The 17,444-nt window shown below is 43.1% G+C and overlaps 1 protein-coding gene across 2 annotated transcripts; it reads right to left on the bottom strand.

The window, feature by feature from the left end:
• Positions 1-10,149: 10,149 nt before the first annotated feature.
• LOC117775760 (alpha-synuclein-like) lies at positions 10,150-15,941 on the bottom strand. Of its 2 annotated transcripts, XM_034609174.1 has the most exons (6): positions 15,650-15,941; positions 13,765-13,806; positions 13,361-13,488; positions 12,533-12,559; positions 10,935-10,994; positions 10,150-10,604 (listed from the first exon to the last, which is right to left on the bottom strand). In XM_034609174.1, exons 1-5 carry the CDS (start codon positions 15,768-15,770, stop codon positions 10,935-10,937), a joined length of 378 nt encoding a protein of 125 aa, XP_034465065.1. In that variant the 5' UTR covers positions 15,771-15,941; the 3' UTR covers positions 10,150-10,604. The 2 variants fall into 2 exon arrangements, with proteins under 2 accessions (XP_034465065.1, XP_034465066.1); XM_034609175.1 differs by lacking the exon at positions 12,533-12,559 and having other exon boundaries at positions 15,650-15,931.
• Positions 15,942-17,444: the final 1,503 nt, after the last annotated feature.

Here is a 17,444-nt window from a genome sequence, read left to right as displayed (position 1 = left end):
TGGGAGTTCTGGAGGCTCTGGTTTGTCTCCAGAACAAAGGAAAACATGGGGCCAGGCTTTGACTACACATGTAGGCCGAACTGTTGTTCACAAATACCAGGCCCCAACAGTTGTGTAGCATGTATCTACAGGAATGTGTTGTTGCAGTAATGTTGGCAGTAAGGAGAGTTGACTAGCAGTCTGTTAGGATTTTAATAATATAATTATAATTAGACCGAAAAGGATAGATTTTTACTGTTATCCGTGGCATACAATACACTGTACTTAAACTTGTTCTCATACATAAACCTTTAATATATATTACAGTATTCTTTAGCTTTATTCAACATCACACATACATGAATGCACTGTGCTCATTAAGACACTGTGACCTATGCCTTAGAAAGAAATCAAGCAGCCGCCTCAGCTTCTGAGGCCAGATAGGAAAGGCGTTGTCTTGTCTGATGAATACACATGCTTACACACAGAACATACAGCCGATAAAACAGAAACACAATGTTTCTCACTCCAATGAACAACAACACCGTATCTGCAAAACTACTGAAGACCCACAAGGCTTCAGCCGGATAAAGGCTTGTTTTTAATACACAAAACCAAACACGGTCAGAATGTGAAGATTTGCCGAGCTACTGTTGAAGGAGGGACGAACCTGGGAGCGGCTCCTCATCATTGGTGGATTCCAGTGCCAAGAGGATGGGACCACGCCAAGGGACAGCCAGGGCTAAACCACGGTGACTCCCCCTCGTTACTGACCAATGAAGTTCTACCTACTATTATAAATATTGCACCTGTCGTCCGTTCGGGGCGACTCTTGACTACCCCGAGCTACTGACTTAGCCGAGGCTGTGTATTGAGTGCCCATAGCTATGCTGTACCTTTTCATTGCTTCTGAATAAATACTTGTTGAACCAAACCGAGACCGGCTCTTCTCATATCTCGGGATAAAAGAACACGACAAGTCTGGGGGGGGGCTAACACGGAGTTGTCAAGGTCATAGTCAGGTCGTGGGTGGGAGGAGCCTTTCTCTGGGAGGAAAAGTAGTTCAGTCTTGTTAAGTTTCAGGTGGTGTGCAGACATCCACTGAGAGACGTCAGACAGAGATTCGTGCTCCTGTGTTTCAGATTGAGGGAAAGAGAGGATTAGTTGGGTGTCATCAGCGTAGCTGTGGTAGGAAAAGCCATGTGAGTGAATGACAGAGCCGAGAGAGAAGAGGAGGGGACCCAGGACAGAACCTTGAGGGACCCCAGTAGTGAGAGGACAAGGTTCAGACACAGATCCTCTCCAAGTTACCTGGTAGTGCGGTCGTTGAGGTAGGATGAGAGCAGGGAGAGAGCAGAGCCTGAGACACCCAGGTCCTGAGGGGGGGGGGATAAGGATCTGGTGGTTCACTGGGTCAAATGCAGCAGAGAGGTCTAGAAGGATGAGGACAGAGGAGAGAGAGGCGGCTGTAGCAGTGTGAAGCTGCTCAGAGACAGCAAGGAGGACAGTCTCAGTCGAGTGGCCTTGAAACCAGACTGGTGAGGGTCAAGAAGGTTGTTATGGTGGAGATAGGAGAGTTGATTAAAGATCGCTCGCTCAGAGCTGTGGAAACAAAGGGAAGAAGAGAGACAGGTCTGTAGTGGTTTACTTCAGACGGGCGAGGGGGGTTTCTCCAGGAGAGGGTTTACTCTTGCCTCCTTCAGAGAGTTAGGGAAACAGCCAGTTGACAGGGAAGTGTTGATAAGATGGGTGAGAAAAGAAGAAGGTCAGGAGCGATAGACTGGAGCAGGGGTTCCCAAACTTTTCAGCCCGCGACCCCCAAAATAACGGTGCCAGAGACTGGCGACCCCCACCGACCCTGGATGTGGTATATAACAGCCACGCACACGCACTATTAGGCCTATGCAAACACGGGCATTGATACAACACAAAAGAACAACAGCCTTACAGCCATGATATTATTTTATAGCATTTTAAGAAATAGAATATAAACAACAGGGCTGAGTGAGCACATGCTGTAAGTATAACAAAGTGCCAGGTGATGTCTGTGCGCGTCTGAGCGCGTCTGTGTGCATAACAGCAGCAGACACCTTATTGCTGCCATGTGCAAAACCTTTAGGGTTATTTATTTGAGCCTAAACATTACTTTCATTTCTTAAACTCACTAATGAGACAGGTGGGCAACATGCATGGAGCAGAGCAAGTGCATTCTGGGCTTTGTTTTGGAGACGGCCACTCGGAGATCATTCTCCACGTTTAGCTGCGATCTGTATTTATTCTTTATGTTTGTCAGGGCTGAGAAAGTCTTTTAGCACAAGTCCGCCAGCCTTGTTAACCAGTCAGGGTCAGTGAGGTGCTCAGCTGGGATCCTGCTCCATCAGAAACACGCGCACCTCGTCCCGCAGCTCACGCAGGCGGCTCAGCACATCTCCCGCAAGAGCAAGTCTGATATTCAGTGGACGTGTTTTTATGTAGTTGACCATTTTTATCGCAATGTCAAGAATATGTTTAATCTCTGGTTCAAGTGTTTTGCTTGCAAGAGATTCTCTGTGAATAACACAGAGTGTGGAATGTCCGAGCGGAGCCACTTGTAAGACTCTCGCTTTCAGTCCTCTCTTTCCCCAGCATCGCTCCAGTCCTGTCCCGACACACCAGTACAGCTTTCTGAAGACAGTCCCTCTTCTTTTAGTTCTGTAAAAATGTCCTCGCCTGTGCACGTCCACTCCAGCGCGGAGCTAAACAGCATTACGTTTTCCGTCAAAACTGTATCTGATGAAAACAAGCAGCTGGGCAGAGTTTGATATATCTGTGGATTCATCTAACTGTGAAGCATATTTCCCTTTCTTAACTCTGTCCACCAGCTGGCACTTTGTGTCCTGGGCCATGTCGGTGATGCACCGGGCCATGTCGGTGATGCACCGGGCCATGTCGGTGATGCACCGGGCCATGTCGGTGATGCACCGGGCAATAGTCCCGTTAGACAGCGGCACTGATTCCAGATCACGGGCTGATTTATCCCCATGCATGGCCCGATTTATAGCTACAGCAGCGGGTTTAATTAACGTTTCGATTGTGTGTGGCTTTTCCTGCCTGTGTCAATTAAACATGCCACCTGGTGTGATGCCCTTTGAGCTGCGGCTGGGATTGTCTGTTTCGTGAGGACTTTCTTTTGGCCTTGTACCTCTCGCTCGTTCTGCTAATCCGTGTCCTAATAACCTCAAGGGTCAACGAAGAAAAGGAAAGAACTGGTGGAAATGTTTTTATTGCATGGTTTTATTCTAATTTCAACTCATATTTATGTATATATTTATACAATAATGGGTTAAATATTCCATTTTAAATTATTTTTAAATTGTATTTGTTTTTTGGACGGCATCTCGCGACCCCCCCTCTGTGTCTCGCGACCCCCGGGGGGGCGGGACCCCCTGGACTGGAGGATGTGAGATGGGATGGGGTCAAGGGGGCAGGTCTTACTCTTCTCCATTGCTGCTTTTTCAGCTAAATGTAGTTGAAATAGAAAATTAAGAGTTTTAATCTTTAATTAACATTGGAAATTGTTTAAAATAATATTTTTGATATTTAAATATCAGGTTTCTTTCTAAAATGTAGGTGTTTACAGGATTTATTTATTAACTGTTTATATATATCTACGTAGAATCCGAGTCCAGAAAGTGGAACCAATGCTGAAGTACCTGAAACCTGTGTTCTGTGTACTGACCAGCAGGGGGCGACTCCCCTGGTAGTTTCTATAGAAGTCTATAGAAAGTGACTTCTCACTTTATAACGTCAGGAAACATTCAGGAGTTTCTGTCTCAGTCTCTAGTTTCAAGTCTTCTTCAAACAGCTGATGTTCATTTAGTGAATTATGATCATTTAGAGTCAAACAGACCATAAAGCACCGATGGTTGGGGGGGGGGGGGTACCACAGTGTGATTGACAGCTAGGACCATCCCACTCAAAAAACCAAGATGGTTCTGGACAAAATGTCAAACTAAGGCTTGAAATCAGCAGCTTGGTACTTGGTATTATTGTTATTATAATAATAAATAATAATACATTTCTGGATTATTTAAAGGACAACGTTTGTCTCCCCCTTTTGGCCGTCAGTTACAACATAAACACTCGACTTCGCTAACTTCTTCTTCTTCTTCTTCTTCTTTGTTTACTGGTGGGTGGGAACCAACATCGAGGTGCATTAGCACCACCCACTGTGTTGGTTCCTGGAGGTTGTGCAACACCAGGTCGATGTGTGGAGTGAACGGAGCAAGTTCCTATTCCACCTCCATCTTCCAAAAATCATTGTGACTTCTTTATATTTTAATGTCATTTATACCGTATGAGGACGAGTGATTGGTTCATCTAAAAAAGCTGTAGATCGTGTCTGTCATCTTATTGGTTGTTGTCCCTATGACATCATCCTTCATTGTGATGTCATGATAACATCCTTCCTCCCACATGATTATAAAGGATTATAGATCTATATTATAGAAATACATGTTATCTTCAGGTGATGTTTATAGACCAATAGGATGCAGAGATTTTTTATCAATGAATGACATCATTTTTTATCACGAGGATGAGATCATTTATGTGACATCATATGATTGTTAATAATTATTAGTGGAGATATAAAGTGTTCAACAGAAAACAGTTTGTATTTTATCACCTTTATTTTTACCAGTAGATTTTAACAGTGAGCAGCGTCCAGCCCCAAACGTTTCTTTATTTATTCACCAAAATTAAAATGTATATTTCCAACCAGAGACACTGATTTCGACAGTAACTTCACCAGTATTTCATATGCACACAGATTATTTATTAAATTTTTTAAGATTCAAGGTTTGACAAGTGATGTGATTATTATCTGAGAACAGGTTACACACAGTTAACACTCGTGTTTTAATACAGTTCATTTATGACAGTGATTCTTTCATTCAATTAAAATCCCGTCTCTTCATTTTACCACATAAAAACCTTTGTAAAGTTACAAACATCTTCATTATTTTATATCCAGTTCAACAGATTTCAAAATAATAATAATAATCCTACAGTTTAATTTTGTTTGAGAGTTTCAACCAATAAAGAAGAAATAAGGCGAGTCTGTCGTGTGCTTCTCTACAGTTACATGATTAAAATGGTTTGAATCTTAAATAATCCTCAGGTTAGGACACTGCTGGTGGAGAAGTTTCCTTCAGGACTTAAAATAATCCTTTAACGGCGCCCATCATTGCTCCTGCTGTGAAAAGAATATACAAAATTAAACAGCTGCAGACTCGTAACATTTCGACAAAATGAACTGAGCTGCAGAAAATCGAGTCTGAAAAGAACCAAAGGCATATTTCGTTCACCTGAGAAAAGAGTTCTGCTCAGTTTTTTCTGAATTAAAGAGAGAGAAGCTTTCAGCTACTTTGAGAGTGTTGACGCTCACATGTCCCACCTGTGTAGTGTGGTTTCAGGTTTGGGTTTTGGAAGACGCTAACATAATATAGATGACTACATCAGGAGTTTGGGATCTTTCAAATGGAAAATACAAGGAGCGTTGACGTTTCCGTAGAAAACACACAAACCGAGGAAGTGGGTGGAGTCAACTAACTCTGCATCACATTCATGGTTTTCATTGGTGACTCTACCTGTGGAGTTCCCCAAGGCTCCACTCTTGGCCCCATCTTATTCTCAGTCTACGTGCTCTGTAAAGACTCGTATATACGTTTGGCTCCGTCTTTTATTGTTACAGCTTTATTTTTTGTCTTCCCCTATTCAGACCCTGGAAATTTCCCACCACCCCTGTGTACACTCGTATGACACAATGTGAACATGTGCTTTGCGTGTGAGGTGAACACAGCTTGAATCTTTGTTGCTCTGTAATGGTCGTTACTTTGTTTTATTAGAACACCTACAAGTACAAACTGACAGAACATCTTCTACTGGTGATACGGTAATAATTACCCTGTAAATGGGGAAGAGTTACGCTCTTTGCTGCAGGCAGTTCTCTAAAACGTTACAGAAAAATGTTTCCAGGGGTCTGAAGTACAAGGTACAAATGGGATTGCGTATAAATAGAAGATCACTTTCAGGACATTTCGTTTCATGTCTACATAAAACTAAACATGGAGAAGCTCCACATTTATTAAGAGAACTGCAGCTCTGCTCCAAATCTTCTTGTAAAGCAAAGCTGAACACTTTCCTGTTTGTCACTTTTATAAAATCATACATTTATTCGTTTCTTAAACTGCACGTTATTTTCACTCTTCAATTTTATTTATTTATGATTTCTTCTGTATTTAACACCTTTTTAACTTGAATATCTTTTGAAATGTTTCTTTTTTGTATTGTCTTATGTTGCTGTTGCCATTCATCTTGATGCCTTTTATATTTTATGTAAAGCACATTCAATTTCCCGTTGTTGAAATGTGTAGATAAACTTGCCTCTCATATCTTAAGCTTTTTGCACGTCATGTACGAGTGATGTCGGGTTTGTGAAGGACTCACCGACTCCTTTGTCATCTTCACTGTCGTCCTTCTTCCCACCGCCTGCTGTCAGGATGTTTCCAATATCGAGCACTCCTCCCTTCTCTTCCTCCGTCCCCTTGTTGCCATCTTTATTCAGGACTTTTTCCACCATGTCCTCCACCACGTCCCCTGCAGAGCAGACAATGAAACAGTTCAGGTGATGAGGTCACACTGACATCTACAGGTGGGGGCGGGTCCAGGGTACGATATGTCACAGGTGTGGCACCTGAAGCTAAATTGTTTCCATGTGCTCAAACTGTCAAAATAAAAGCAGTGGAACTGACCTTCTCTGATTTCTCTGATTTCTTTTCATCACATCTGACTCAGTCAGGACAACTCGAAGCTCAAACCCAGTATCCTTGCCCCCCTCATTTCTGTAGCGCCCCACTTTTTTTTTTTTGCTTCATCCAGAGTAATATGATCAACCTTTGTCCAAATGACTATTTTATCTCCATATCAGTAAAAATCTCTGTCCCAACTAACCAGCTGAAAACACGTCACATGACCGTTCACCTACACTGGTCACGTGATGTAAACAGGAAGTAGATTGTCTCTGCAGCTGGTTGCTTAGTAACAGAAACTCCTCTGAAGAGGAGCAGTGATGGTGAAGAGTCAGAGCAGGGACGACGAGGTGGAACTGTTACCGACAGGAAGTGTTCACATTTTCAGAATTCCTCAACCAATAGAATTAGAGTCCCGTACGGGTGGTTACTTTGACTGGATTCATGTGGTCCCGCCCTCTACTGTTCCAAGTAAAGCTAACACACCCACAATGAGGGTGTTGTCTATTTCATTTGTCAACACTTCACCTGATATTCTATTGGTTAAGGATTTTCGACGGACTTGTTGCACAAGAAATCCAAGCGCAGAGGAAAAATCCGTGAGCAGACGTTTCACACACACACGACAAAGCAGCGTAAGGAGAGCTGGAAGTAAAGGGTTAGGGTTACAGTTCTAACAGTTCTAACAGGCAGGGGCTATTCGACAGCAAGCAGGATTCAGACTGAAAGCTTTACAAAATCTGAACGTGAAATCAATACGTCTCAAACTGAAAACCCCCGCTCTGGAATAAGATAGAAAGAAACATATTAAAACAAACATCTTCTGTGAGGTTGTGTTTCAATCTGGTCCAGTCAGGAAGAATCAAATCCTCCCACTGTACAACAACTCCACCATCTGTAAAAATCAAATGTGATCCCGATATTTTATAACTACTCACCCGCTTTCTTTCCGATCATTCCTGCAATGCCTTCTGCACGAGATCATCGCTTTTTTTACCAGCTAAACCACTCAGGAAATCCATGGCTGCCGCTGTGATGTGGTTTGTGGTGTGTTGTTGGACGGTGCGACGTTCGGTCTTATAGATGCTGGTGTCCTCGTCCCGATGCCTCTCAGGCCTCGCCCTGGAGAGGAATCAGGTGCGGCTGCAGGGAGTCGCACACGTTCGACCTGTCACACAGGTCTGAGACCAGGGTGAGGAACTTCAGTAATCTGTCATGGCAACACTCCAGTCAGTCCAGTGTGAAGGTTGTTTTCACCTCGAGCGATGACTGCAGGTTCCACCACCATCACAGCCAATTAAAAGAGCCTCTGTGTGTGTGTGTGTGTGTGTGTGTGTGTGTGTGAGAGAGAGAGAGTGTGTGTGAGTGTGAGAGAGTGTGTGTGTGTGTGAGTGTGTGTGTGTGTGTGTGTGTGTGAGTGTGTGTGTGTGTGTGAGTGTGTGTGTGAGTGTGTGTTTTGGTTTATTAATTTGTCTCCTCCCATCAGAAACATTCTAAAAAGGCAACGTGACTCATCACAACATTCCCTCTATTGTTTAGGTTCATGAGAAGTGTCTGTGACGATGGGAACCTTTGAAGAGCACATGACTCGGGGGGGGGGGGGGGGGGGGGGGGGGGGGGGGGGGGGGGGGGGGGGGGGGGGGGGGGGGGGGGGGGGGGGGGGGGGGGGGGGGGGGGGGGTCCCCGGGGCTGCTCTCCCCTCGCTCGTCCTGCTCAGATCCTTCGTCTGCCTGCGATACACATTGGGTTTTCATTTGTGACGTCGTACAAAAATCAAAAGACAAAAGTTGCAAAAATCCGTCTCTGAGCTGAAAGTTTGTCTGATTTCCTCAGCAGGTGGTTCCAGAGACACTGTGTCCTGTGGTTCCAGAGACACTGTGTCCTGTGTTCCAGAGACACTGTGTCCTGTGGTTCCAGAGACACTGTGTCCTGGTTTACAGAGACACTGTGTCCTGTGGTTCCAGAGACACTGTTTCCTGTGGTTCGAGACACTGTGTCCTTGGTTTACAGAGACACTGTGTCCTGTGGTTCCAGAGACACTGTGTCCTGTGGTTTACAGACAGCAGGCGTCTGCTGGACGACGGTACTACAGGATCTGAGATATAAGATCCTCAGTGATCAGGACGATCACGTCTCCTGGTTTCTGGGTGAAACCCGCTAATGTAGCGACTGAATAATTACTACTAACAATACAAAACAACTTTATTAATCCTAAGGGCAAATTGATTTAAGCAAGTAAAGACGACAGAAACCAGATACAGACATGCAGTGACAATAACACAATAAACACAACAAAATGTCATCAATGTGTTTCCACTGCAGGTCCGCTCACCTGAAAACTCATGAACTGTTCATGTTATATTTCTGCTGTGTGAGGCCTTGTTTTGACATCGTCATCGTCATGGTGACGTATTTGTGTTGCTAACCTCCCTCCTCACAACAGGTTCTTATGCTGCGACTGTTGATGGTGGAGACGAGGATCAGGTGGGTGTGTGTGTGTGTGTGTGGGTGTGTGTGTGGGTGTGTGTGTGTGGGTGTGTGTTTCTATGGAAACGGCCCACCCTGCAGTCAGTGAACATGTGTCTTCATGTCTGACACTTGATCGTACTAACAACGATCTGATGTTAAAAGTGTCTGAGATGTAAAGTACATAAAACATGACGAGGCAGAAACCTTCCAGTTATTTGAACCCTCTGAAGTCTGCAGAAGAATACTCCAGTGTTGAGCTGTTCTCAGACATGACTGAACCACAGACATGTTCCTGACATGTTCCTCACATGTTCCTCACATGTTCTGTATAAGTCAGTGTCTCTGGACATGTTCTGGATCTTCTCCTGCAGCCTCCTAGTAAATGTGTGTAACATGTCAGAGTGAGTCCATGTGAGGAAACAGCAGGACATGTGTGGAAGCTTCCCAGAGAGCGAGTGGACGTGTTGATGAGGTTTCTAACACGTGACGGACGTGAACTGGAAGAACACAAACATCTCAGGATGAAGAAGAGGAGCCGTACACGGAGAAGACGAAGACGTCCACTTGGAAACACGAGGAGGTTCCAGATCTTTTGGTGATGAGGCTACAGCTGCATTCGTTCTGGACTATTTCTAGAGCGCCCCCTACACAACCTGGAAGTCATGAAGGAAGTTTCCTCTGTTTTAAGATTTATCTGATGCAGCTTCTTCTTCTGTGTGTGACACAAACCCTTATTCAGTGACCTGCTGCTGAGAACTGACCAATCACAAACAAGCAGTGACATCACATCTGGGTCTCTGTCACCTGCGTCTCAGTGTTTTAATTCACACTGCCCCCTGGTGGTCAGAGGTGAGAACTGCAGCTTTGCGTGGTTGAAGTAAACAGAACAGGAAGTAAAGAAGAAACAAAGTCGTTTTCCAAACGCGTCTTTATTTCACTTGTGTTTTATAAAACAATCTGCTCTGAAGCTTGATTATAACTGTGTGTGTGTTAGTGTTTTGTGTGTGTGTGTGTGTGTTTATCTGTTGTGTGTGTGTGAGTGTGAGAGAGAGTAAAGCAACATGCAGTTAAAGGCCTCAGATGTGTCTGTCAGGGGGCGGAGTCAGCATAGTGACCTGGGTGATGTCGTCCTACACCGACCAACCAGCTGAGTGCATGGTTGCATCACCTGAGTGTTACAAACTGACAATGAGAGACAAGTATGATGCAGAGGCAGTGTAACCATGGCAACGGGGGGTATATGAGGACAGGGTGTCTATTGGTTAATGTGGTGAAGATGAAGCGACTTTTAGTGATGAGCAGGTCAAGGTTAAACGAGCGGCGGCACAGATGTGACGTTAGTTTCCTCTTGTTCCACCTCGGAGTCTGAGAGGAAGAAACAGACAAAGAGAAAATCGGATTAGAAAAGGACTAAACACACCCATTGGACGACACTAGCTGTCAATCACACTGTGGTACCCCCCCCCCCCCGGTGCTTTATGGTCTGTTTGACTCTAAATGATCATAATTCACTAAATGAACATCAGCTGTTTGAAGAAGACTTGAAACTAGAGACTGAGACAGAAACTCCTGAATGTTTCCTGACGTTATAAAGTGAGAAGTATATAAAATACATAAAGTCATCTTCTCATAGACTTCTATAGAAACAAACATTGATTTTAAAGCCGTCCACTGGGACGAGATGAGACCTCTCACCTACTGTGCAGCCGGTTCGCTTTGTCCTTCAGCTCCAGCTTCTGTCTTTGGAAGGTCGGCCTGAGAGAGAGAGAGAGGGCAGAGGTCACATGACTGTCACATAACCCCGCCCACAATCAAAGCTACGTTTCTCCCAGAGCAACGACAGGTAAACAAACACATTTCATTGGTCTGTTTCACTGTTTGACTTCGAGGTCACGAACTCCATCGTCACTGGTGATGATTGTTTTCAAATCTGCTGATTGAACCATTTTTCTACTTGGATACACAACGTTTGTTTAGGGAGAAGTGTAACTTTATATCTCAACCAGTGACTGAATGTCAACGTGATTCATGTTAATAAAGATGAAGACACGCCTCCTCTTCCTCCTGTTCAAACAGGAAGCTATAATATCTCAGATGTGAACACTGCCATCTTGTGGTGATGACGTCATTTACAGTCGGAGCCTCAATGCTTCCTAACTTGTCTCCTTTAGCAGAGGAAACATCGACCATCCTTCCAAAGGAGAAATGCCATTATTATCACTGTCAGCACAAAGTACTGTACAAATCGCAGAGTGTAAGTGGTCAGATTCTTTCCGTGGTTCTCCTTTCCTAACTCCTTATGGCTTCTCCTTCACATCTTTCCTTGACCTCAAATAAAACCAAACTGATCAGAAACACTCGAACAAACATCAGTAAGATAAGAACGACCTGAAATGACATAAACATCTTTACAAACATTTATTTAACGTCTACTTTGATATTTTAGTTTGGTCCTTGTCCCATCTGCTAACATGGAGGAGGTTTATGACCTGTACTGCAGCCAGACCCAGGGGGCGACAGAGATGATTTTGCTTTACTTTATGGGGGCGTCATGTCGTCCATCTTTATTTACAGTCACTGATCTGTAGAACATCGACTTGTGAAAGAAAGTGAAAAAAGAGTGAAACCCGAGGATAGAGAAGCTGAAGAAAGCGTTAGTTCATGTGAGATGACCGTTTCATGCTCCTGAAAACCTCCAACCTGATGTTTAGTTTAGTTTGACATTGTTAGTCTAGAGCAGAACGTCATCAGCATAGAGACGAACGTCAGATCGTATTTTTACTCCTCCTCCTCCTTCACGTTTGTTAGTTTTATGAACATAAGTGAAAACATCATCACAAACTGATATTAGCAGTTTTATAATAATGTTGTTCCTGCCTCAATATTTAAAACGTAAGTAAAAACTGAAAGAAACATTTCAGAGTTCAGTTTTGATTCCTGACGTGCAACTGTTACGATGAGAACTGAGATGAAGCATGCAAACACTTTTGGTTTCACTTGATGGTAACTGCGAGATGCACTTATTACATGTTTTCAGCCACTCAAAGCCCAGGGGATGTGTTTCAAGTAGTTGTAACATTCCTTTAGGTTCCGTCTCAGATCTCATTTAGATAAACTGAAGCGTTTCAGGTGCATTCTGGGTTTTTCTTCCCATTTTGAAAAATTGTTAAAATCTTTGAAAAAGCACTGATTAAACGTTTACAGTCCGAAAATCCTCTCAGGCTACAAGCATCAAACCATGCAATCAGTTAGTAGCTCATCCACACCCCCCCCCCCCCCAACCAATCAGGCACCTCCTCAGCCACTGGTCCCGCCTCCTCCTGTTCCCAGCCAATCACCAGAGATTTGTGAATGAAGAGAGAAAAAAAGTTAAAGTCATCAACACAGATTAATTTACTGTAGGAACTGATCATTTTGTAAAAATACAGTTTACTGTTAATGAACTGTTAAAGCAGAAATTAAATATAATATAAAATCATCTTTATCATGATGTTTCATTAGTGTTTAATCAGAATCAGTCTTTATTTGTTTATTTCAGGAGGCTCCTCCTCCTCAGAGTCGCCATGTTGCACCACCATGTTTCTACAGGAGCCGAGAACCTGTCACCTTGTCACCTGAGGGGGGGGGGCAGTTTCTTGCAATCTGCACCTTCACCACTAGATGTCACTTAATCTGAGACACTGAACCTTCATAAGAGAAATATTTAAAATGTTCGTTTCATTGCAGGAAAAAAGATTAATTTTGTTCAGTGAAGAAAATGCCTTAAAAAAAAAAACTGAAATATAAATTTAAATAAATAAATATATTTATTATTGATTATATTGCTAATACCTGTAACAACCAGATTCTTATGTACCTTAAAAACTAAAACTATGTTTAATAAAATCATCTTTTAAACTTATTGTTGCTCCAGATTCTCCAGAAAACTAAACTGCGTCAAGAGGAAGGAAAACAGACTAAGATAGAAAGTGACGAACATTATTGATGTGATTTCTGTGTTTGTGTAATTACTCCCACTGCCAGAAGAGGGAGACATAGGTTTGACACTTAATTATGAAATTCATTAAAATCCAACATTTCCACCCAGCTTCTCGTGGGTCATGTGACGTGATGTCACTCACCGTGCTGACGAATCCGCTCGCCACAGCTGCATTCTCCGCCCCCTCCACCGCTGCCTGGGCGACTTCGTTGGCCCCGGTGACGGCAGTGTCGGCAACAACGTTGGCCTGTTCAGTTGTCTTCTGGGCAACTGGACGACAGAAAGTGTCATGTAAACACACACACACACAAGCACACACACACACACACACGTATATATTGAACAAACATCAGTGAGATAAGAACGACCTAAAATGTCAGAAACCATCTTTAACAAACATTTATTTAACGTCTACTTTGATTTTTTAGTTTGGCCCATGTCCCATCTGCTAACATGGAGGAGGGGGGGTTAATGCCCTACACTGCAGCCAGCCACCAGGGGGCGAACAGGAGGGAGCCATGTTTATCATGTGCAGCCGTGTGTTACCTGTGTTGACTCCGGTCACGACTCCCTCCATCGTCTTGTTTCCTGACGAGAGAAGAAACAAACAGATGATTTATGTTTGTAGAAAACAGCTGAAGAGGAAAACAAAGAAGAAGAAGTGAGTTAACATTCACACAGTGAGAGTGTGAGTGTGACCTGGATTCTGTGCACACACACACACACACACACTGAATAATGAATTCATGTCACCAGGAGGAAACCTAACCCTAACCCTGACGCTCTGCTCCATTCTGTGTTAATTTGTTTATTTTATTATATATTTCATTTACTTTTCTTCTGATCTGTTTAGACTCGTTTCTAATTTATACCAGGTCCCACAGCAGCATCTAGTGGACATTAGAGGAACTGCATCTGACTTCAGAGTACTGGTCTGAACATGACATAACTCACAACATACAAGATAGATCTAGTTTCATTATAGACGTCTTGAATAATATTAAAACAAAGTGAATGTTTTAATAACCAATTTTGTTGGTTATAGTATTTGTCCGAGTTCAGCAGAAACACAGGGACTGAGTCAGAGAGCCCCCCCCCCCCCCGTGGGCGTCCTGCTGCTCGGACACGTGACGACTCAACAGAGTCTTTGTCTGTGATTCTGACGCACAAGCTGTTTTCAAACCAGACGAGGATGATGATGATGATGATGATGATGATGATGATGATGATGATGATATGATGATGATGAAGCAGCTGCAGGCTCATAACATCAGCTCATATCTCCGTCACTTTTGACTTTTTTATTCTTCTTTGAGTCGAGTTAGGACTGAGCACGAGTGCACGCATCAATTAATAATCATTTTTAATCTTCGACAAACATCTGTGATCTACACGTGAACATCAAACGTCACTTTTTCAACATTTACAGTTTCTGTTATTGTTTTCTGTTTTATTTGTTCGGTTGATCCTGATGTTTTTCGCCCGGATCATCATTTTCTCTGCGTCACTTATGTAAAGTGTCTGTGCTCCGTGTTTGACCTTTGACCTCGGTTTGTCTCAGTCCTTCTCAGTTCTCAGGACTTTAACGTTTCTAACGAGATATTTAAATCATCGTGTTTTTAATAAACCTGTATTATCTGGAATGACCAGCAGAGGGTGACTCCACTGGTTTGAAAGATTCTCCGTCCATCTCTCTAGCACTGTTTTCCTCTTCTTCTCTACCTATCACTTCCTCCATCCTGCTCTGGTGTAGAATTACACTTGTCCTCCGCCCATCCCCTCATCTTATCTATTCATCCTGCACTTTCCACCAAAATAAAACCCGAGATATGAATTTTATACGTTTAAATGAATGTTGATCCATCCATCACCTCACAATGTTGAGGATGAATTGCACTTTTTGGTCTTCCCTCCTTCTTTCGTATGATTTTTATATTTTAAGATTCAGCTTTTCAACCCGTCATCTATCGCTCCCTCCACCCCTCTTTTGTTCTATCACTCCATCCATCCCTTTCATAGAAAAAAACTGCTGAATTTTCTGCTGATTTCTTTCTCCTCATCTTCACATCGTCATGATGGTTTCTTCTCTCTGATTTGAAATATGTCAGCTTCTTGTCCTCCTCCCTCCATCTCTCCATCCCTCCCTTCATCCTTCACAGTTCGGTGTTGAATTTCACTCGTCTCTTCGCTCCAGTCACGTTGTCTCAAGTCAAATTACCCTTCCTCCTTTTCCAGTTTCTCTTTTATCTTACTTTGTCTCTCTGTCCTTCTGATCATCTCTCCATCATCCATTCTTTTTCTCCACCTCTGTTTTCTCTATTTTCACTTTCTGTCTGATTGTTGTCTTTCACCTTTTCACACTGTTAAAGTCAAATACATTGTCTGTTGTTGAATTTTGCCCCCCCATCCACCCACCCATCCGTCCTCTCACCGACATAGATGACCCCCTCCTTGGTCTTGGTGGCGGCCTCCTCCACGCCGGCCTTTGTCTTCTCGGCAGCGGCCACCACTCCACCCTTCGCCATGGAGAATCCCTTCTTCAGAACGTCCATGATGCTTTGCTTTCCCTCTCCTCTTCTTCTCGTTTTATCTTTTCGGTCTTCCTCTCTTCTTATTCGCTCGACTCTTCCGTCCCTTTCTCGTCTCCTTGTGCTCCGTCTGCCTCTGTCGTTTCGTCTCTTCTCGTCTTCCTGCTAATGGAAGAGAGAGAGAGAGAGAGAGGGGTGGAGAGAGGACACGTGAGAAAGAGAGAGAGCTCTTACGAGAAAGGGAGGGAGAGAGGAATAGAGAGATTGTGCACTGGAGCAAACAAAAGAGAGAGAGAGGATGAGTGTGGCAGAGAGAAAAGCAAGAGAGAGAGAAAAATAAATAAATGGATGAGAGAGAGACAGATGAAGAAAAGAAGAGGAGTGAAAACAAAAAGCTTTTTCTTCTTCTGGGTTCTTGAAGAATGTCAGCGTCGACCCGATAAACTCACGTCCTCCAGGAAATAACCACTGGGCTGTGGACACTGCGTGATTGACAGCTAGTATCATCCAGGTGGTGAAGGAGGCAGGTAGAGGTGGGCGTGTCCCCGAGCTCTCAGTCAGGCTCCACCCCCTCTCTCCTAATATGGTTACTTCTGGTGTCAACAAACCAAGATGACTCACCCGATAAATGCAAATGGAGACATGTCCGCTTCCCTCCGGCGGCGTGGCTGAGGGTGGAGACATCGTACAGTTACAGAGCTTCTGATAGCTTAAGGGAGTTTCTACGATGTATTTCTGAAGATGGGACCTTTCAGATGTTGCTCTTTTGTTGCCGTCAGCTTGATTTCAGTTAACAACTAAACTTTACATCTTCTTTAAACGACGTCACCACTCCCAAAAAGCCAAACCATCTCGATTGCCCCCTGGTGGCTGGCTGCAGTATAGGTCATTAACCAAACCCCAAAGATATAAGTTGACGTTAAATAAATGTTGGTCAAAGATGCTTTCTGTCATTTCAGGTAGTTCTTATATACAGTCACTGATCATCTTTATATACAGTCACTGATCATATTTATATACAGTCACTGATCATCTTTATATACAGTCACTGATCATCTTTATATACAGTCACTGATCATCTTTATATACAGTCACTGATGGTCTTTATATACAGTCACTGATCTTTATATACAGTCACTGATCATCTTTATATACAGTCACTGATCATCTTATATACAGTCACTGATCATCTTTATATACAGTCACTGATGGTCTTTATATACAGTCACTGATCCTCTTTATATACAGTCACTGATCCTCTTTATATACAGTCACTGATCCTCATTATATACAGTCACTGATGGTCTTTATATACAGTCACTGATCATCTTTATATACAGACACTGATGGTCTTATATACAGTCACTGATCATCTTTATATACAGTCACTGATCATCTTTATATACAGTCACTGATGGTCTTATATACATTCACTGATCATATTTATATACAGTCACTGATCATCTTTATATACAGTCAGTGATGGTCTGTATATACAGTCACTGATCATCTTTATATACAGTCAGTGATCATCTTTATATACAGTCACTGATGGTCTTTATATACAGTCACTGATCATCTTTATATACAGTCAGTGATGGTCTGTATATACAGTCACTGATCATCTTTATATACAGTCAGTGATCATCTTTATATACAGTCACTGATCATCTGTATATACAGTCACTGATGGTCTTT

Source organism: Hippoglossus hippoglossus, chromosome 15 (assembly GCF_009819705.1).
Source record: "Hippoglossus hippoglossus isolate fHipHip1 chromosome 15, fHipHip1.pri, whole genome shotgun sequence".
Classification (NCBI taxonomy): Eukaryota; Metazoa; Chordata; class Actinopteri; order Pleuronectiformes; family Pleuronectidae; genus Hippoglossus; species Hippoglossus hippoglossus.
Note: the sequence above shows the minus strand (reverse complement) of the source record. Positions and strands in the feature narration are given on the sequence as shown.

Excerpts from the sequence above, each read along its gene's own strand:
- LOC117775760 (XM_034609174.1), bottom strand. The coding sequence starts at position 15,770 with ATGGACGTTCTGAAGAAGGGATTCTCCATGGCGAAGGGTGGAGTGGTG. Across the intron at positions 12,560-13,360 it reads CGAGCGGATTCGTCAGCACG|GAGGAGGCGGGACCAGTGGC; the intron begins GTGAGTGACATC and ends GGCTGGGAACAG. Across the intron at positions 10,995-12,532 it reads CGGGACCAGTGGCTGAGGAG|GCCGACCTTCCAAAGACAGA; the intron begins GTGCCTGATTGG and ends TCTCTCTCTCAG.